Source organism: Peromyscus eremicus, chromosome 22 (genome assembly GCF_949786415.1).
Source record: "Peromyscus eremicus chromosome 22, PerEre_H2_v1, whole genome shotgun sequence".
NCBI classification, from domain to species: Eukaryota; Metazoa; Chordata; class Mammalia; order Rodentia; family Cricetidae; genus Peromyscus; species Peromyscus eremicus.
Window position 1 is genome coordinate 40,654,865 of NC_081437.1, and position 21,386 is coordinate 40,676,250.

The 21,386-nt window shown below is 50.8% G+C and overlaps 1 protein-coding gene across 2 annotated transcripts in view; it reads right to left on the minus strand.

Moving 5' to 3' along the window:
• The window catches only part of Trappc12 (trafficking protein particle complex subunit 12), a 66,845-nt gene that overhangs the window by 6,549 nt on the left and 38,910 nt on the right, over nucleotides 1–21,386 (minus strand). Inside the window, exons 6-8 of one of the 2 annotated variants that reach the window (XM_059248248.1) lie at nucleotides 15,832–15,944; nucleotides 5,575–5,647; nucleotides 3,719–3,792 (exon numbers count right to left, since the gene is read on the minus strand). In XM_059248248.1, the coding sequence (XP_059104231.1) occupies nucleotides 3,719–3,792; nucleotides 5,575–5,647; nucleotides 15,832–15,944 (260 nt within the window). The remainder of the gene's footprint in view (nucleotides 1–3,718; nucleotides 3,793–5,574; nucleotides 5,648–15,831; nucleotides 15,945–21,386) is intronic. The other variant, XM_059248249.1, reaches the window with a different exon arrangement.

Here is a 21,386-nt window from a genome sequence, read left to right on the forward strand (position 1 = left end):
TGGTGTCTGCACGCTGCAGAGCCTTTGTCTTCACGTGCTCCAGCTTTGTGTGCTTTCCTAGTGGTGGCCCGCAGCCCCTCCTCAAGGCAAAGTCTGCCTACCACCCACGTAGCGTCCATCTCCACTTTTGGTCTACAGCAATAAAAGGTGTGAGAGTTGGTCTCAGAGATTCGAGTGCTGCCCATCACAAGGTTCCGAGGTCAGCTCTTCCTGCATCCTCTGTAGCCGAGTACCTGAGCAAGCTTTGTGGCATGAACTGTGCTGAACACTTATTTCCTCTTGGTTACAGCTCATGGTCACCAGCCCAGGGCCATCACTGCTAATTTTCTCCTAACCATAAAATTTGGGAAGGTATTTCATTTCTGTATTCTAAACTTTGTTTCCTCCAAACTGGGACTACAGTTACTGAGTTTGCTAATTGGGAGGTTAAAAGACAGACGATGAGTAAAATTCCAGTTTGGCAGGAAAAAAAAAAAAAAAAAAAAAAAAAGAAGACTCTTCAGTCTGGTACCTTCAAGTGCAGCTCGTTAAAACTAATTTTATTCAAGGCCTGATGCTCACAAGGAGCCAGAGCCCACATGCCTTGATTTTCTCTCCCACCACATCACTGCTGCCCGTGGACAGGCTGCCTTACTTCTCATGTGCCAGCAGGTGCATGCGAGTGTGCGCAGGTGCATCTGTGTCCATGTACCATGAGGTGTCCACAGAGCAGGCTGTGACAGCACCTCACTCTGGAAGCCAGGGTTATGGCTGAGAGAACACGCTGTCTTGTGTTGCTTGTGGACCTGCTTTCAGACCACTGTCCTGGGGTCTGGCTGCTCCACAGAGGAGCAGGAGAGTCATGGCCCCTAAGCTCCATCCTGCTGCCCTGACATGTACCCTTACATTTGGTTTCAGTGAGCAAAAGGCAGACTGTGCTGAGTGTCGCCGGCTCCAAGTCACAGTGCTGCACCTGATCAATGCTGTCGTGACCTGCGCTCCGTTTTGCTCTTGATGAATGTGATAGACAGCTGTGGACAGGGCCAGGGCAGGAGCATGGAAGGGCCGTATGCCTGGGTAACAAGCCCTGCTAGGAGCCTAGGTTTTATGACTGGTGCCTGGAGTCAGGGGATCATGATACTGAGGATGGCCCGGCAGGAAAGAAACATGCTTAAATACACCTGAATATACCTGTTATAATTTTTTTTTAAAACTGTGTAGTTCTGTACAGCCTATAGTGATGCAGACCAGGCTGGTCTTGAACTCTCAGAGATCCCCCTGCCTCTGCCTCCCAAGTGTTGGGATTAAAAAGGTGTGCAACACCATGCCTAGCTTTGATGGAATTTTACTGCTCTCCTGGAAGGCAGGGTAGACCCACAGGCTTGGGAAAGTAGCAGCAGAGAAAGGATCAGTGGGCAGGTGCCAGAGGCCTCAGTGTTTGCAGATGTCAACAAGCCTCAGTGGTTAGGGCGAGCCTGTTAGAGGAGGGTTAGAGCGGTGCTGGGTACTTTCTAGTTGGTTACAATTTAGTGAAATCACTCATTCCTGGAACCTGCAGGGCCTCTTTAAAGGAATGAGGCCAACAACAGCGTCTTGGGGTATCCAATCTACTCTTCTAGCCACGCCCCTCGGAAAGAAATAACAGACACCCCCACGCGGGCAGAAGCACTCTAGCCCGACCTGTTAGCAATGGCCCCGCGGAGTGACAGCTAAATCGTAATAATGGCCTTTTGACACCAAAGCCTTCATGGAGTTTGTGTGATCTGAGCAAGGAGGAGGCAGCCGGTGTGCCTGCTGCAGGCTTCTGCCCACAAAGGAGAAGCCACAAAGGTGGTGGTGTTGTGTGGGAGGCATGGGGACATGGAGCTAGGGAGTGTCCAAGGGAGGCTACAACACCAGGCAGGTTCACTCCAGTCACGTTTACGAACAGAGGGCTTTGTCTTGCAAGCAAGTGTCCCGGACAATGTACTGTGGGGTACTCAGAACTGGAACATATAACCAAATTTCTTATCATCTAAAAGCTGACTGACTAAGTCATTGTTAGCGGGCACACAGGCCCCAGCCATGCAGCCCAGCCACTGTGGCAATACTGGTTGTGCCCACTAGATGGCAGAAGAACATATATACTTGCATCCACTTGCCACATTTCTTTCACTGTAACTCATGAAAATGAAAGATTAAACCAAACTTATAACTTAAATTACACCCATTGTGGAAGTATTTTTGAAATATGATAATCTGTCTTGTACTGAGTCTGGAGTGATAGGGTGACACAGTCAGATGTCTGTGCTTACGTTGGTGGTGGTTATCACTGCTGCAGGAAAACAAAGAGAAGCATTTTTGTTACACGATTTCCAAACAGAGCATCTCAGAAATGCAAGCAGCCGAGTGCCCGACATCAAAGCAGGGACTTCCTTCCCCGAGGATCCGCAGCTCGTGGTTGGACAGCACCAATGCTGCATGCCTGACAGCGCTTGGTGACCAAGAGACTTTCAGGTGGTGATGGATGCTCACTGTGGCTTCTAAGGTTGCCCCCGGGCACAGCAGTGCTGAGGGAGAGGCCTGCGTAGGGTGCAGTGGGAATGGAGGAAGCAGCCCTTCGCTGGCTAAAGGCTGCAGCACATGGGGAGACCACGGTGCAGGCTCTGCAATGATGTCATGGGGTGGGGGAGGGGGAAGAGACCAGGAACGGTGTGGCCCTACAGACAACAGGCCCTGTGCAAATGTGTTAGACACACAACTTCTGTAATGTGTTAAAAAGTAGGAAAAAGCTGTGAGGCCCGGGGCTGGGAGAGATTTTAGGACACCCATTCTTCCTGTGTCAAGGTCACCTACCAGAGAATGAGCCTGGCCTGTCTGTCTACACACACATCACACACCTGCAGAGGTGCAGAGGATGCACTCTCTCCTACAGCTGGGCGGTGGGCACACACTTCCCCCTGCCAAACCCAAGGACACGGTCCCGTGGAGGAGCACGCTCCTCCACTTGGTAACATGCCCACTGGCGGACGCTCAGTCGGAGCAGGATGACCTTGGCTGTGGGAGGAGGGATGAGCTGTCTCACCACAGCTCGGAAGGTGTTAATGGCGCTGCTCCGGGCGTCTGCCGCTGACAGATTCTGTGGCAGCTTCAGTGCCTGCAGCTGGCAGCAAGGCCACCCGTGCCCAGGGCGGGAGGCAAGCCAGGCATGGGATGTACTGGAAATGAGAGAGAAGCCTGAGAACACGCTGCCCAGGCTGGCAGGGCTCGTGTGGAGAAGACAGTGACTGACGGCTGGCTGGGCTCCCTGGTCCACACGGGTTCCTCAGGTGGAAAGCTTGGGGTGACCTCCTCACAAGTGGGTCTGGTGGGAAAGCCTGCCTTCAGATGTCAAAACCATCAATCATTAATTTAAAAAAAAAAATGACCCTCACACTAAAACCAGGAGAACAAAGGACACTTTTCTGGATGTAGTTCAGAGGAAAACGGGTGGAATGAGCAGTTTTAATTAGACCATTTAGACCTAGGCCTGCTCAAATTAAATTCAGTAACATAAACCGTTTTCTGTGGAATTTCAAAATGACAAGTTTGGCCCCCAAGTGTGAGTAAACTCTACTGAGCAATCTAGGCCACGCTGAACACTGCTGAGGCCGGTGGCCCACTTCCTCGTCAGGCCTGTCGGAACACAGCACTTCCTTCCAGCCTCCTGCTGACAGTATCTTCTAGAACAAGGTGCTCTACAGCTCAGCTGCCCACGTACCTTCATCAGGAGCAGGCAGTTTGCCATGGAGTACAGCACACGGCCCAGACGCGACCTCCACAGCTGAACAGAAGCTGCAGGAGAGAGAGGTGTGAGCACGCACAAGCAAGCATGTCTGTGCAAGCCGGCAAACGCTGTGCCCTGAGTACTGATTTCAAAGCCCCCAACCCCAGCCTAACCTCACTGGGCCTCACCCAGAACTGTTATTCACTGTCTGCTGCACTGGAGACAGAAGACAGTGTTCTCAGTGGGATGGCCAGAGTGGGCTCTCATGAGACCACCTGCACAGACGCAGCAAGAAAAACAACCCAGCTCAGACAGGAGACAAAGCAGTAGTTGGGAGCCCACTTCCACGCCAGAACCCTAAACCTACAAGTGTGCCTGATGCAGACACAGCACATCTGCTGCCCAGGGCGGCGGCGGCGGATCCATGCACACAGACTCTGCTCATGTCTGGTGGCTATGGAGAGGTCAGGCAGGCCTTGGTGGCTGTTTTAGTCCCTGCAGCCTGGAACTGACCACTTTCCCAGGCCTTTAGTCTCAGAAGGGAACAATGCTGGTCGGCCTTCTTCACAGGCTTTGGTGAAGGTGGACACTGGCAGTGACCACAGAAGTGCTACCTGAAAGGAGAGAAGCACTCCCACTTGCAAACAGGACAAGGCCAGTACCCATGGCTGTCCATGCAGCAGACAAGTGAACTGCACATCTCTGCTCACTTCTGATATCAGCCATCTGTTGGTTCAGAACCTTCACTGACCATTTTTTTGGTTTTTAAACTGGCTCTGAACTCACTGGTGAGTTGGGATGATCTCTTCACAGACATTTGATGTGAGTGGAGGGTGGACTGATGATTTTTGAGGTCGTCAGGAGTAAGGGCTGAGTTGGAGACTATACTGCTTGCATCAGACAACACATCCATGCCTCTGGGTTTCAGTCTAGTTACCAACAGGATATACCCATGTGAATGCACACACACAAACATCTCAAGTCATACACGCATACACCACTTATCAATCACCCACACAGCGCACGTGCACGCACACACACACACACACACACACACACACACACACACACACACACCCCTGGCCCTTCAAACCCAGGGAGTCATAAACTTCCTCAAAGGAACTGGCTCCTTGCCAGTGTACTCAGCACACTGTAACCAGAAAAACTGCTATGGTAGAAATGTGTACACTAAGTTCACATATTGGGGATATAATCCCTAAAGCCACATGTTGATGGTATTTGAAGTGGGGGCCTTTGGGAGGGCACTGGGAGCTTAGATGAGGTCCTGAGGTGAGGGCTTACCATGGCATTGGTGGTTTTATAAAAGAGCTGTGTGATACCCACTTCCTGCTACAACGCAGAAGACCCCACCACATGCCAGCACCAACTCATGGACGTCCCAGACTCCAGAACTGTGAGTCTAATACAACTCTCTTCTTTATAAATTAACCAGATTTGGGTGCTTCATTATAGCAAAAGGAAACAGACTGAGACATGACCTTCTCAGAGGCATGCTCATGCAATCCACCATGTGTCCACAGGTGATTTCCAAAAAAACATGAAAGATCAGAACGTTCAGCCACTAACAGTGCATGCTACAGCTCCCTTCCCTTCCTCACTGGGCTCCCTCCGGCCATGCGAATCTGTCTCGGCAAATGAAAAGTCCCAAGGGCACGAATGGCTGGGTCGGGTCAATCTCAGAACCAATTTATACTTCTCACCATTGGGGTTAACCCATGTTCTTCCTCCCATCTACCCAGGGTACATCTACAGTGCAGCGTACGGGGAAATGGGTGAACAGTGAGAGAGCCTTGCACACCCGAGAGCGCCAACAGAAGGGGACTGCTCACCTTGCCTGCTCTCCTGGGTGACGCTGCTCAGGCCGCCGTCTTCAGCTAAGCCTTGCTCCAAGTTGGCCAGGATCTGCAGTCATTTCAAACAAGGACAACAAACTGTGAGTGGATCTGTCCACACTGTCATCGTATGTTCTAGACACAGCCAATTTCTCTGGTGAAAACCAGTCCGCTGAGAAATGCTCGCATGGACGTGTCCTTTGTGCTGGGATGACTGCCAGTTACTTGGAGCTGATGAGGAGAGCAGGACCCCCACTTTGGTGGGAGGTGGAGTTTAGGCTTATGAGACTCAAAGCCATTTTCAGACACTGAACACAGTGGGCGTTCAGTTTTTCTTTTCATGAAAAGCATCAGATGTGTTACAAGGGCGACTGACTTGTGTGGGAACAGCAGCTCCCTTCCCCCGGGGCACCACTGGGCCTCTGGCCTTTCCTACAACGCTGGCTAGATCCCATCAAACGCTCATGTTGCCACTTTGCATAGTTTTTTGTTGTTTTTCGAGACAGGGTTTCTTTGTGTAGCTTTGGAGCCTGTCCTGGATCTCACTCTGTAGCCCAGGCTGGTCTCGGACTCACAGAGATCCACCTGCCTCTGCCTCCTGAGTGCTGGGATTAAAGGCGTGCGCCGCCGCCGCCGCCGCCGCCGCCGCCGCCGCCGCCGCCACCACCACCACCACCACCACCACCACCACCACCACCACCACCTGGCACATAGTTTTTATTGTTTGGTTAAAACCTTTCCATCGTTTCTTCTGTTTTTGGGTTTTCCCAGAAAGAAAAGCCGCTATGGCCCCTGTGGCTTGGGGAGAGGGTTTATTATTATTACTTTACTACTTTATTATTTATTTATTATATCCTGAAGGGCAGAATGAGAATGTGTGTTAAGAGTAAAGACTATGTGTGGGAGAAAAATGGGGAGAATGTTAGTGGAAAAGGTTCTCCTGCACTCTGTCTGTTCTGTGGAAAAACCTCTCTCTCACCACCTGCTGGGTGACATTACCCCAGTGGCTACCCTCCAGGAGGCAGGCAGTGGAGGACACCACTGAGTGTCCTCTCTCCCCACATACCTATGCCACCCTGGGAATTCTTTGTAAAGTCAGAATTTGTACAACCAAGAGAATAATTAGCTGTGGACTGTGACTTGAGATACACATAGGATTCAAGACTGACCTTTGAGAAATTCAGGGGACAGACATGGGGTTCAAGACTGTGACCTTGGAGAGAAGCAAGCCAGTTCAAACTAGATCAAATGACATTTCCCAGCTAATTTCTAATCATGAAGCCAGAAACTGACAGGGAATAAAGTCTTAAATCCCCTCAGGCTGGAGTGGAGAGAGCCTGGGAAGAAAGGGAGGGATAAGGGACAGCAGAGGGCACCAGCAGTCAGGATTCAGTCTGAGAGCTCAGTGAATTAGGACAAAGGCTGGCATTTACATCTAGAAAAACCCAAACACAGAAGGAAAGCGGACAGTTCTCTGGGTATGAGGGGTGTGGAGAGGTCTGTGTGCACAATTCCATGTTCTAGAGCTACCCCTTCACCTGTCTCAGATCTCTGTACTGGGCATTCAGGCCTGTGGGAAGGTTGTATCCGTGGAGCCCTGGATCGCACATCTGCACCCATGGGGGGTGGAAACTGTCATTGACCAAGAGGGGCTCCCCACTGCGGTGTGGGGGGCGACACACGGGAGCTATTGGCAGTGCAGGTAGCGAAGGCAGAGCCAACAAGGACTCTGTCTGCTCTGACTCTCCTGGCCATGTTTTTTCCAACACGCGTTGTGGCCCCAGTAGGCTCGCTGGTTAATGCTCATGTCCCAAGCTGGTGGCACTACTACGAGGTTCTAGAAAGCTCAGGACGCAGGGCTTGGCTGGTGGAAGTGGGTACTGGGGAAAGGTCCTTGGGACCATCTGGTCCCCAGCCATTTATCTGTTACAAAGGGAACAGCTTGTGCCACTCAATCTTCCTGTGATGCTTTGCTGAGGCACACGGGCCAAGTGACTACTCTGGACTCTAAAACCACGAATCAAAACAAACATTTTCCCTTAAGAGGTTTATGATGGGTGGTGGGTCACAGTACTTTTAGGAAAGGTAACTAGCATAGCATGCATCTACACACAGTGGGAGGGACTGGAGCAGGTTACAGCCTCTCTCTACTCCTGTGAGGGGGGTGAGGGGTACTGTGAAGAGCTCCAGGGTCTGCAGTGTCCCAGGCCACTAAGGGGCTTGAATATCTGTGGGAAGGACAGCCACCTAAGGTTCTGACTACAGATACGAGAAGGGTATCTTCAGTGCAGGTTTCTGACCCTCGGTGGCCATACCTGCACCATTTAGGAGACGTGGGTACTGCAGGGAAAGGCTGAACTTGTGACTACGGTGTGGCTGCACACCCCCCGCACCCCCAGGTCTCTCTTGCCTTGGACATAATAACCAGAGAACAAGTATCAACTAGACCCCTCCCACCCAGCAGGCACAATGCCCAGGCTGTTCTGGAACACACTGTGAAGGCAGAGGTTCCTGTGAAAGCACGGAAGGGGGTGGGGGGAGAATGATATCAACTTGACCCAGGTCTATAAGAGGACGGCTGGCATTTCTACTGTATTTGATTAGATAAACCTGAAGGTGAAAGGATTTCTTCCAGCTTTACCAAATTTAAATAAAGCGTACACTGTAGCCAATGCCCACCTCGTCTGGGGGTGTAACAGGATCCACGGTTGTGCAGGCCCATTAGCTCCTTCACCCCGAAGCCTCATCTTCCTCTGTCCTGGCCCTCCCACACCAGAACCACCCATGACTGGTGAGGACACCCTGGATGACATGGCCCAGTGGAAGCCGTGGGTGAGGTTCAGCCAAAGGTGCTGGCAAGCAACACCACTGGAGCTGGCTGTCTTCTAACCCAGGGCATGGCTCTCCAGGGGACAGAAGCTATGGCCCCAGGTTAGGATAGCTCACTTTGTAGTTAAAAAAAGGAGGGGGGCCTTTATTCCCTCCTCTCATAACAGGTCTCACAACATGGCCTGGGCTGGTTTTGAACTCATGGGTTCAAGTGTTTCTCCTCCCTCAGCCCCCAAGTAGTTAAGACTTTGCTGCGTACCATACCTGGCTGAACTCTGTTCTGAGACAGCACTTTGTAAGGAGTTAATGACTTATAAGATTCTTTGAGGGCAGAGCAGTCCCCAGCTGAGGCCCTGCTGGCACGTGGTCAGAACCCGGGGAGACACACACAGGTGATGCTCATAGGAGGTCCCTTGGGTGCCATGTACAGGGGATGGGGCAGTACTGCCCCGGGAGGGGTGGGAGGGGCTGTGTTCAGGTATCTGGGTGTTATCTTGGCCATGTGGGCAGGTCTGGGCTCCACCGTCCTTCAGAGATACAGCCTCGGGCCTGCAATCTGCCATTGCAGAGACAAGGAGCCCGAGGCCCAGGAGCCAGTGACAGACACCCGAGTGCTCCCTGTTGATGGGAACTGAGAAAGCGGAGGACAGAGCTCCAGCCTGAGGACGGTGCCAAGACAGCCTAGAGCAGCTGGAGGACTAGACTCAGAAAAGAGGTGTCACAGCCCTCTATCTGCAGCTCAGTCTCCCGTTGGGGGCTGGCAAGAGAAAGCAGTCAGCAGGGCCAAGGGAGAGCAGGTTTGAGATTTTTGGATGGGTCACCTTGGGGACAGGAACATCATGTGGCTTTGAGAAGTGTAAGCTGTTAATCATCTGTAGGAACAGGTGAGGGAAAGACATTGGTGGGCTGTGGATCTCAAAGTCCCCATCAAAGATGAGGAGGGTCTGGGGCAGAGGAGACAGAGGAGCAGTGCAAAGCACAGGGCACAGTGATCACACGGGCCCACTTACTATGCGAGGAAAAATGACAGCACGGGTCGGACAGTGACCTCACAGGACCAGGCGCCACATGGCAGAGTGACCTGAGATTTAGTGATCACATAAGACCACGCACTGCACAGGGCAGAATGGCCATCAAGGACAGTGACAGGACAAAGTAACAAGGAGAATGTGAAGGGTGTCCACGTGGGCAAATGGGGTGTCTGTGAGGAAAGGGCTGCACACCCCACTCTCACCTCAGGAAGCTGTCTGTAAACTACAGGGAGTCACGTTCTACAGATCGGTACTGTCAGTTGAGAACACAGACAGCTCCTCGTCCACCAGCCCTTCACGCCCTGTCAGAGCGAGGCACAGTCACAGCGGTGACTGGGCACATGAGGACGCTGCTTCAAGGTTCAGGATGACTTAAGCTTATCATCTCTAATTTCTATTTCCTTATCTGGAAGCCCCAACACACTTTTCTCGCCTGCATTACAGACTACACAGGGCACCATGGAGAATGTTACTTGTAGTGTTTTGTAAACTTTAAAAGTGCCAAGGGAAAATTAATTACACAAAGCCACAACAAGAAATTAAAAAAATAAAAACTGCTCCACTGCCTCAGATTTTTCCTGTGGTCTTTTTTTTTGCCTCTGTCCCTGCAACAAACAGAAAAGGTTTGGAGATGTGTGATCTGGGAGCAATGAGGTTAACACTTGCTGACTGCTAAATAGTAAGTGGGTCTCTGAAACTTCTGGGAGCTTTCTCAGCAAGCTGTGCGAGATGCCGTGAAGGAAGGCGAGAGCTGTGGACTGCACTGAGGCCTGTGGGGAGTGGTTTCTCCAAACACCCGACCCTAGGCTCCTCCTGGAGTCATGAGCTCACACCAGGAACTGTCAGGGAGAAGAAATGGAGGGCAGGGTTCCCCCCAAGTATGCCAAGGACCTCTTCATCCTTAAGAACAGCAGATCCCAGCGAACTTGCCAAGGTGTAATACTTAAAACACAGAACACTTTCTCACTTCCGTGCACAGAATTCAAGGGCTGGACTTTGTGACTCTTAACAACCAGAAACAGGTGGAGGTGACGCTGGGACCTCCAAGACAGGTCATGCTCTGGGCTTCTTCCTTTCTGGCAGGGGGTCAGGTGCCAAATGAGGACATGCAAGCAAGGAGCGTGTGTGTGTGTGTGTGTGTGTGTGTGTGTGTGTGTGTGTGTGTGTGTGTGTGTGTACGCTCTTATGAACATACAGCAACACCTGACAGTGTGAGGGAGCTGCCTGCAGCCCACTCCAGGCCCAGTGGAGCCATCCATCACACTTGGAATGAGAACCGCCCTGGAGGTGGTCCAGACAGAAAACCTGTGGGTTCGGTGACATCACCAAGCTGTTACTGCCTTGCAGACCAGGAGGAAATGGAGTGACATTCCCCTGGATGAACTTCAGACAAAGGACTGAAAGTCCCCCTGCGGCAGGGGATGGTTTTGGTGTCAATCTAAAGCAATACATGGTGAATCCGGAGACTCTGGTCCCATGCGATACCAAGTGGACCGCAGCCACAGACCACACAGGCTGCTGGTATGGAATCACGTGCTTGCCCTGGCTTCTCTGTGCTGCCAACACTGGGGCCACTTTGAAGACAGACTTAGGCCATGGGCTCTGCTCTTCCTGGTGTGGTCACCGGGTTAAAGAAGGCTCCTTTTCTGATTTTATCACTGGTTTCTTTAAGCAGCTTCCCAAGATGGGTCCCTGCCCTAAATCCATTATCACAATCACTGTGAAAAACAAGAGTGGGAGTCTTCTAAAAAGCCTGACAACAGAACTGCCAGACTGACCAGCGCGGACGGAAATGTCCAGAATGACAAGCTTGCTTTGAAGGAGTGGCTTCGGGGACTTGCCTGTCTCCTCCCCTTCCCCTCATTTCACTTCCTTTTACCTCCCCTCCACATCTGTTCTCTCCTCATTTACCGACTCTGTAAGGACCCCCATTCCCCTTAGTTCATAAGAACCAACTCACAGAGAAGTAACTGTCTTGACCTGAGGAGCAAATGCAGATGCTGGCTTCAGACCAGGATCCAGGAGACCGTTTTGGAGGAAAAGGCCTCTGGAGAGAACACCCCCTCCAGCATTGGCACTTGCAGCCCAGACCCACCCGTTGACAGATCTGAAGAGTCTCTGGCTTCCCTCAGGGCTGACCTTGAATAGGCTTGTTTCCTTGAAGTTTCTGTCTCCTTCATTTTCGGTAGAGTGGTAATGAATGACAATTCTACAGCCAACGGGAATGGAACCTGTTTGCCCCACAGGCACCACATTCCTACGGCTCTGCCCACCCACAGGTCACGTGGCATCTTCACACAGCTGAGTGGTGTTCAGGAGAGAATGGAATTCTGTCTCCTGCAGCAACATCGACGGAACTGGTGGGCAGCATGGCCTGTTAACTCCCCAGGTGGAAGTCAGAGACAGATCTGAGTGTACGAGTGTCAGAGGTGGGCAAAGGGCTGATAACGGAGGCGACATCTGCATGCATGGAAATACAGTGCCCTAACCTATCAACAGGTACAATTAACCCACTAATCAAAAATGAAAAAGTGCTTTAAGCCATACAGTAATCTGCTAGGCGGCAGCTGATCACAAACGTGCAGCTGAGTCAAGGTTACCTTGCACAGATTTCAATTTAGGGCTTCTTCCCAGGAGGAGCAGTGAGCTGAGACACTTTGGAATTTCAGTTCATTCAATCGGCACATCCTAAAATGTACCCCTCGCTGGGTGTCTCACCAGCTCACCACTGCAATCAACTTCAGTCACGGGAAGAGGAACTCGGAACTGAGTGGGCAAGCATCAGGAGGAAGCAACGAAGGAGAAGCATGGGGCTGGAAGAAAGGGCTCCTGACTTGGCTGTCTCTCTGATGAGGAGGCCATTAAAGCACAGGGGTTCTTCCAGATCCCCTGGACACAGCCTGGATCTTGGTGACACTCCATGCCCACAATGCAGACAACTATCCCTACACACCCACAGCACAGGAAAGCTGTGTGTCCCAGGGGAAATGATGCTTGGAATGACTTTGGCACCCTGCTTGAATCTGTTTACAGCTACTACCACCTGACTGCCACAGGATTTAAAAAGGCAACCTGCAACTTACATATACTGAATGGACCCAGGTCCCTGCTTTGAGTTTTACAGTTACCTGAGGAGGGGCCTCAGCAGGTGTCTAAACTTGCTACATACACCTCGGTTCTGACTAACAGGGAGGCCTTCCTGCCTTTACCATTGGCACCTTGGGGCCTTTGGAATGTAGGCTTCCCACAGGGAAGAGGGGTCTCAGGTTGTTCCTGGGCACTTGAATTACACATGGAGCATCCACTACTCCAGCACTGAGCGGTCACTAGTCCAGGTCACTAGCCTCATCGCTCAGCACAGCAGGCCAGGGCTGGTCAGGATGGACAGCTGGATGTTCCCACCCAGTCAGTGAGACTCCAAAGCGCTCTCACAATTGATGCCTCTAGGACCTTTACATCTTAACAGAAGGGGAGGTGTGCTTTTCTTTCCACTCACATCAGATTGAGGGAATGTTTGTGCTGGGAAAAGGAAGGCACAGGGGCTGAATGGAGGACATTTTCCTAGCCGGAAAGCCTGTGCGTCACTTTTCAGTCTCGGGGCCCATGCTTGGTGTACCAAGATTCCATCCTGGTGTGGCAGTGTCCAGTGGCTTTAATTGTCCATGTCCTGGGATTTATAATGGTGCCATTCAGAGGTTTCTGAACTACATTCTGTTGTTGGTTATGTTTTAGCTCTTTTGGGGGGCCCGCCACCCAGCTCCCAAATAAATCACACACAGAGACTTATTCTCAATTATGAATTCCCAGCCTTAGCTTGGCTTATTTCTAGCCAGCTTTCCTTAACTTATCCAGTCTCTCTTTTGTCTCTGGACTTTGTTTGTTCTTTTTCTTCTGTAAAACTTACTCTTATTCTGGGGCTGGCTGTATAGCTGGGTGGCTGGCCCCTGATTCCTCCTCCTTCCCTGGCTCCTTGTTCCCTCACTCCTCCATCTCTTCTCTTCTCCTCCCAGATTTCTCCTTCTATATATTCCTGCTGCCTGACAACCCCACCTCTCTCTCTCTCTCCTGCCTTGCTATTGGCTGTTCAGCTCTTTATTAGATCAGTCAGGTGTTTTTGACAGGCACAGTAACACAGCCTCACAGAGTTAAACAAACGCAACATAAACAAAAGTAACACACCTTAAAATGATATTCTACAACACATTTCCACTGTGAGCCTCATCAGGGCATCGGTCCTGCAAACCCACTTGAAGGGAGGCATGAAACGGGGGGGGGGGGTGGGGGGTGGGGGTGGTGGTGGTGGTGCTGAGTGTGAGCCTGGGGGGCAGGGAGTGTGCCTGCAGCCTGGATGGATGAAGCAGTCCTCACTCTCTACTTGCTGTGTGCCCTATCTCCTCTGACTGACTCACAGTTAATTTGCTCTCTGCAGGAGCGGCGGAAAGTGGAGCAAGGAAAGCATCTGCAGCGGGCAGACGCCACCAGGGTGCTGACGGGCCCTGAGCTCACAGGGAGAGGACAGTGGTGGCTGTTGTCCTCCATTTCTAACTTTGTCTGCTGTAAAGCAGCAGACCCAAGTGAGCCATCTGTCAGAAACCCCTTTTAGCAAAAGCACCAACCCTGCCTGGAACAGAGCTCTCACGCTGTCTCGTCAGCCGTCAGTAGAGAAGCGGGCCACACTCACATCCCACGCGATTCTTTTTCAGGGTGCAGGAGACAGGGCCTCATCTGCTGCTGACTCCAGCTGCAGCTAAGGAAGCCTATCCACCTGGTGCCCCAAAGCCAAATCTACCTGGGATTTCGGGGCGGGGGTGGTTCATCTGTATTGGCAAATGAAATTAATCTCAAGCTAATTGGACCTTACTGTTTATGGATTACACCTATTTATGCAAATGGCTCTTAGGAATGTCTATGGAGTGGGCTCTTTCCCATTTGGCTTGCAAAGCTCTGGTGAGACCCGGAGGCGCAGACAGCCTGCAGAACCAGAGAGAGAGGTGTAGAAAGCAGAAGACATCTGCAGACAGTGACAGCCATGGACTTCGGAGTCACTGCAGCAGGGCACACTTGATTCCATTTAAACCGAACATGCGAATTCACCAAACGACTCAAAGACAAAAGTTACAACCAACACCGGACTCCTCTGTGGAAAGTAAGCGACACCCTGATAAAACTGGTTGCCACATAAGAACATGGCCCTGACAGGCACACTGAACACACACAGACTGTCCATTCCCCTCTCTGCTTTGGTGACCAGGCTGTTGGGCTTCATGGCAAGCGCCCTTACCTGCTCAGATATCTCAACAGCCCCAAGTCTGTGGTTTTGAGATAGGGTTTTGCTATGTAGTCAAGGCTGGCTTTGACTTTGCAATCCTCCTGCCTTAGCCTCTTTCTTTCCAGACCCTGAGTATGGACACTACAGGTGAGCGTCACCATGCTTGCTTTGACTGTGCTAACGATATAAGAAGAGTTACCACGAGGAAAGAGTTGGTTAAGTGTAGGCAAGCAAGCGGGTCCGGCTTTTGGTTGTTTTTTTGGACAGTGTTCTCATATACAGCATCACCTGGTTTAGAACTTGTGCTCTGCCCACCTCAGTCTCCCGAGTCCTGGGGTTACACATGACACCCTGCAGAGCTCTATGGCATGAACAGTGAAGTGGATACGGAGCCAGGGGGCTGAGCGCCTGAGTCCCTGTCTACGCTCTAGTGAGGACGTCTCTGCACAGCCTGGCGGGGCTCTTGTCACTCCGCACTCTGCAAGGAGACCATGGTCATGACCCCGGAACACCACAACAGTTTATAAGAAAAGCCAGGAAGTGAGGAGAGACTTAAGAAATGTGGCCATACTTTTCTCAGCAATTACACCACGCTGCCCTTGCTGACAGGTCCCACAAGGACCACCGTGAGGAGGGCTGGAGAACAATGCCATTCCCAACCCAAGGTGAAGCTTCTGAGCAAAGGGTTTCCCACATGTGGACAACAAAGCCGTTAAGCTCCAAACTTTTCCATAAGTCACACAATGGGAACCACAGTCAAGGTTCTGTTGATGCAAAAATTACTCTGCAGTTGGGAACAACTAGACAAGCCCCACAGCTTTCTGGTCTTTGGCATTGGCCCTGTGAACGATGGCTGTCACTGCCTAGGGTCATTCTGAAGATCCCACACGGCTACAGTGCTCTGCTTGGCACAGCAGTGGCCTGGCTCTCTCCGGGAGGCTGGGCAGTGATTTCCAGTGAGAATGTGTCTGCTGTGAATAAGAAAAGGGGCTTGGGCATGAACACCATGGTCACACTGTTCTAGGACCTTGTGTGTGAGGAAGGAGTGAGATGGTGTCCCTGGGAGGTGGAGAATGGCGTGCTGTGAGTGCTGAGACAAAGCAGACTGAATGTCATGACAGTTACCTTGCTGCAGACGGTCTTGACCCTATGTAGTCGGTCCAGGGACTCCTGTGGGTTCCCCAGATACTGCTGCAGTTCAGCGTGCAGAATGCGCATTGAAAATGGGACCATGGAGCCTAGAGTAGAAATCAGAAATGAGATAATGAGCTTGCTATGAAGGTGTGTGTTTTCTGACTATACAAAGGGGGCATTTGCAGGCTGTCTGAGTTACAGTTTCTGTGTATCATTGTGATGAAACACCACGACCAAAAGTAACTTGGGGGAAAGAAAAGGGTTTATTTCATCTTACAGCTTGTAGTTCATCATCCAGGAAACTCAGGGCAGGAAATCTGGAGGCAAAGGCTGACACAGAGGCTGTGGAAGAGTGTTTCTTACACCTAACCTGGGCAGCACAGTAGAGCTGACCCTCTTGACTGGGGTGCAGGTGAACCACCCCAAGAATGTGAGCATGGGAGATCTGGACCTGCCCCTCACCTGCCATATGGTGGGGTGGGTGGGGAAGAGATGTACCCCTCCACCTGCCTCTCACTGCCTGTGGCCAGTGGGAGAGCTGGCTCTGAGGTCACAAGAGCGGGAGAGCTGTTCCTGCCCCTCACCAGCTGCAGCACTCTGGAGAGTGGCCCCTATACCTCGTCTGGACAACACAGTAGAGCTGGCCCTGAAGGTGTAGGTGTGGGAGAGCCGACCCTGAGGATGTGAAAGCAGGAGAAATGGCCCCGCCCCTTGCTCCCTGCTGTATAGGGTGAACTAGTCAGGGCAATGCTGGAGAGTTCACCCTGGTGGTGAGGACAGGAGAGCTGGGGGGCTGACCAACCCTGCAACTATCCAGTCCCAGAGCCAGGGTTATGAGTTGACCCACTCCAACATCCACTCCATCTATGATCTGCTGGAGCACATGAAGGAGCTGGTCTGCAGACCCAAAGCTGCAGGATTTCCATGACACAGGGCAACAACAGGATATCCAAGAGGAGTCCCAGTGAGGGCCCAGCATTAATAATGTAGCAGAAACCAGAGGCCTCAAACCAGACTAATGACTCTTTGCAACGAACACTTGCAAGTAAAAATATATGGATAAAAGGGTTTACAGTGTGACTCACTGTGTCACACTACAGCTTCCATGATGAGATTTTTTTCCTTAAGTTTTATTTTATTTTATTTGGGGGGGGCTGCAAGTGCAGAGGGCAGATACAAAGGGACGGGAAATGAATGGGATGGAGATGCCTGATGTGAAAGGCACAAAGAATAAATAAAAAGAAAGGTTTTTTTTTTTTTTTTTTTTTTTTTTTTTTTTTTTTTTTTTTTTTTAAGAGTGCTGCTTACTGGCTTGCTTCTCATAGACTGCTCAGCTTGTTTCTTATGCCATCCAGAATCACCTGCCCACGGGTGGCACCAGCCATTGTGAGTTGGGTCCTCCCACATCAAGCATCAATCAATCAATATGATAGGAACATTTTCTCAACTGAGGTTCCCTCATTCCCAAGTGACTCTAGGTGGCCTAGCTGACAAAAATAGCAGCCAGCACACAGGTGCTCCAGTGGAACCAAGGACAAAAGCCCTTTATGTTTTAGTCTAGCTGTAAAATACAAGCTGGTTTTCTTACCAATGCATATCTAGCCTATTACAAAGAAGACCCGATGTTACCACTACTGCCACAGCTCTGCAGCAACCATGAAGATTCTCACAAATGAATTCAGTAAGAGATACCAAATGACCACCATCGAAAGCCACATGATACTTTACTGCAGCAGGCTAGGCGGAGGGTGGGTGTGACGGTTTGAATGAGAATGGCCCCCTCTGTGAGTTCGAAGCTAGCTTGGTCTACAGAGTGGGAGTTCCAGGACAGCTAGGGCGGTTACGCAGAGGAACCCTGTCTCAAAAAACCAAAGAACAACAACAAAAAGAATGCCCCCTGTAGACTCATATATTTGAATGTTTAGTAGCCAGGAAGTGGAATTGTTTTAAAGGATTACAAGGATTAGGAAGCATGGCCTTGTTGAAGGAAGTGAGTCACTGGGGGTAGACTTTGACACTGCAAAAGCCCAAGCCAGGCTCGCCCTCTCTCTCTCTCTCTGCCTATGGATCAGGATATACCTCTGAGCTACTGTGTCAGCACCTACCCTGATACCCTGATCTCATGAGAGAGTCATGCTCCTCGCCACGATAATGGAATAACCCTCTGAAACTGCAGACAAGCCCCCGACTGAACGCTTTCTTTTCATAAGAGTTGTCTTGGTCATGGTGTCTCTTCACGGCAGTAGAACAGTGACTAAGATGGGGTTAGCTTGGGTTTCCCAGCAGGGAGGGCTGCAGATAAAGCGGCCGTTCTGGAGGTGCTCCTGGCAATGGCGGGGGTGGGGGAGCGGATAGCTCAGTGAGGGGTCCTCTCCATCCTGGTCATTAAAGAAGGAAGTTCTGGAGGTGCTCCTGGGGATGTCAAAAAGGGGCCAGACAGCTCAGCAAGGACACCTCTCCATCCCGGGCTCAGAGAATGGGGTCCCACGAGCTTCTGTGCTACGCATTTCTCAGAAACGCCTGGGACAGGGTGAGGCTCTACAGGCTGCAGTGTGTCAGTGTCCGAGGACACAGCACTACTCTCAACGTTCTGCGGTCATCTTCCACCCAATGCTGCATTTGTACACGCAAAAAATCCCACATCAATCACAGTTTCTAGATGGAGATAGGGTGATGATATGTATGGACGAGATCACCCAACCCAGGTATTGATCCAGCTGCAGCTTACTGGCTTCTCAACTGGAGCAAGTGTTGGAGTAAAATCAAGCCTTCACTGGGGTGGGCTAGTGGTAGCAATGAAACCTCAGAGTGAGTTTTCATGACCTCAATAGTTTGTTCTAGTGCAAAATTTAATGAAAATGATGAGTCACCAACAGGCTCCTCCTCCAGCTGTGGGAAGCAGGAAGAGAGCATCCTTCTTTCTGCTGCGGGAAGCAGGAAGAGGGTATCTTTCCTCCTTTAGTTGTGGGAAGCAAGAAGAGGGCATCCTTCCCCCTCAGGCTGTAGGAAGCAGGAAGAGGGCATCCTTCTTCCTTCTGCTGCGGGAAGCAGGAAGAGGGTATCTTTCCTCCTTTAGTTGTGGGAAGCAAGAAGAGGGAATCCTTCCCCCTCAGGCTGTAGGAAGCAGGAAGAGGGCATCCTTCCCCCTCAGGCTGTAGGAAGCAGGAAGAGGGCATCCTTCCCCCTCAGGCTGTAGGAAGCAGGAAGGGGGCATCCTTTCCCCCTCAGGCTGTAGGAAAAGCAGGAAGAGGGCATCCTTCCCCCTCAGGCTGTAGGAAGCAGGAAGAGGGCATCCTTCCCCCTCAGGCTGTAGGAAGCAGGAAGAGGGCATCCTTCCTTGGTGCTCTGGAGTTCAGGCAGAGGAATGTGAACTATAAATTTAAATCTAACTTCAGCACAGCATGTTAGCTGTGGGAGGTGAACTGATTTTGCAGTGAAAATGAAATCCCAGATGTTTGCAATATTATGCTGCACATTTAATTCTGAGCTGCCATGTGAGGTTTTGTGTGGATATAGAGTTTCAGAATTTAGCCCGAGCACAAGACTTGTGAGCTGCAGATGTTGGAGGGAGCAGGGGAAGACTAGGCGAGAGTTTTAGAGGAACAGACAGTTTCGGGGGGCGGACAGACACTTAGCTCTCCGTTGATTCAAGTACATCTGGTTCAGTTTATGCACAGGTGATCTACCAGGACTAAGTTCTGAATCGAGGCTCTGCAGCTGCTGTAACCTTAACTAAACACACAGACCTGAGCCCGTCAGGGGCACTGCACTGATGCACTGAAGATCATCAAAATGTGTTTTCTTTCTGGAGAGAGATCTTCTGCCTCATATGCTCCAGTGCACTGAATGGGAAGGGACTGTTTTGCAGTACTATGAAAACCCCAAACTCATGCCTTCCCATGGAAGGGTGCTCTGGACAGAATGAAGATGGTGGTATATGGGCATTTCACTTCTTGGAAGATAGAAATACAGCAAATGCATACACAGAGTGAGCTCACTGGAAACTATGACCAACTGCTGATTGAGAGTCAGCAACAGGCCATCATTACAACCATGCCCACGTGCTGCACCGGACCAGCACACAATGTTACTGCAAAACTTCAGTGAACAACCTCTGATACCATCCAGGGATGCAACACTTGAATACAAATCCAGCTTTAGTAGATCACAAAGCAAAAACCAATTTAATTAAGATAAGTAAGAACCAGAAGGCCACTCCAGGCACAAGGAAGGTTCTTCAAAGCAAAGCAAGTGGTGTAGCTAGAATTTTCCTGCCTGGCCCACAGTCAGGACAAATCTCTCTCACCTGCCAGTCCCACAACCGCTCAGACCCAACCAAGTAAGCACAGAGACTTATATTGGTTACAAACTGTATGGCCGTGGCAGGCTTCTTGCTAACTGTTCTTACAGCTTAAATTAATTCATTTCCATAAATCTATACCTTGCCACATGGCTCGTGGCTTACTGGCATCTTCACATGCAGCTTGTCATGGTGGCGGCTGGCAGTGTCTCTCTCTGACTCAGCCTTCCACTTCCCAGCTTTATTCTCCTCCTTGTCCCGCCTATACTTCCTGCCTAGCCAATGGCCAATCAGTGTTTTATTTACTGACTAATCAGCAACACTTTTGCCATACAAAACATCCCACAGCAAAGTGGACAGGTTTTGGAGACGGATTTTAAGTCCCTAAGAGCAGCAGTTCTGTTCTGAACATTACATACAAACAGACAAAACTAAAACAATCCATAGTGCTCCAGGACATAACCTGACCCCTTCACTTCATTCCTCTCTGCTAGGGGTGGGGATGAGGGTAGCAGTTTCCTAGGACACCCCCTGGGAGTATAGAAGTGGCAGGGGATAGATAGGTGAGATGTGTGTGGGATGTGTGTGATCACAGGACTGTCTGACTCTGGGGTCAAACATTCTGAGGCAGAAGATTCCACAGGAATATGTGCTAGGCTAACTGTGCTTTCTGTTTCCTTTCGCTGGAGATGAGACTGTGGTAAGTGTACCCTGAGGAGTGGGAGCACGGCACGCCTCCACATAAACAGAGCACGGCACCCCATGCAGCTGCCGGCAGCTCTCCACAGCCCTTGGGGAGCACTGTTCAAGTACTCAGAGCTGCGTCAACGTCCAGCTGATGGCCAGGGCAGCAGTGTGCTGTGGCTCAGTTAAGAATATATTCCAGAAAGTTCTCTGGTACATGCCTCTATGTGCTTCAATTGCTACTCTGATCCCATTAGCGCAGCCAGGATATCTGTGGATATGATATCCTAGGTACAGTGTATCTGGAGTTACCAGGAGATGCTGCCAAATAAGAAGGCCAGGTTGGCCCTTTGAAATCGGACTACCCTTCTGCAGACTTAAAAACAATCCTTGATTGAGTCAGAGAAACTACCTTTAAAATTCCTAACAAAGGATTAAATGCCTACTACACAAAAGAACACCAGTAAACCGGCAACAGGAGCCTGTGTGAGAGTGAGCCCCTGAGGGAGAAGCCCCTCAGAACAGGGGTCAGAAGGAGAGACTGAGGACAACAGGTGGGACT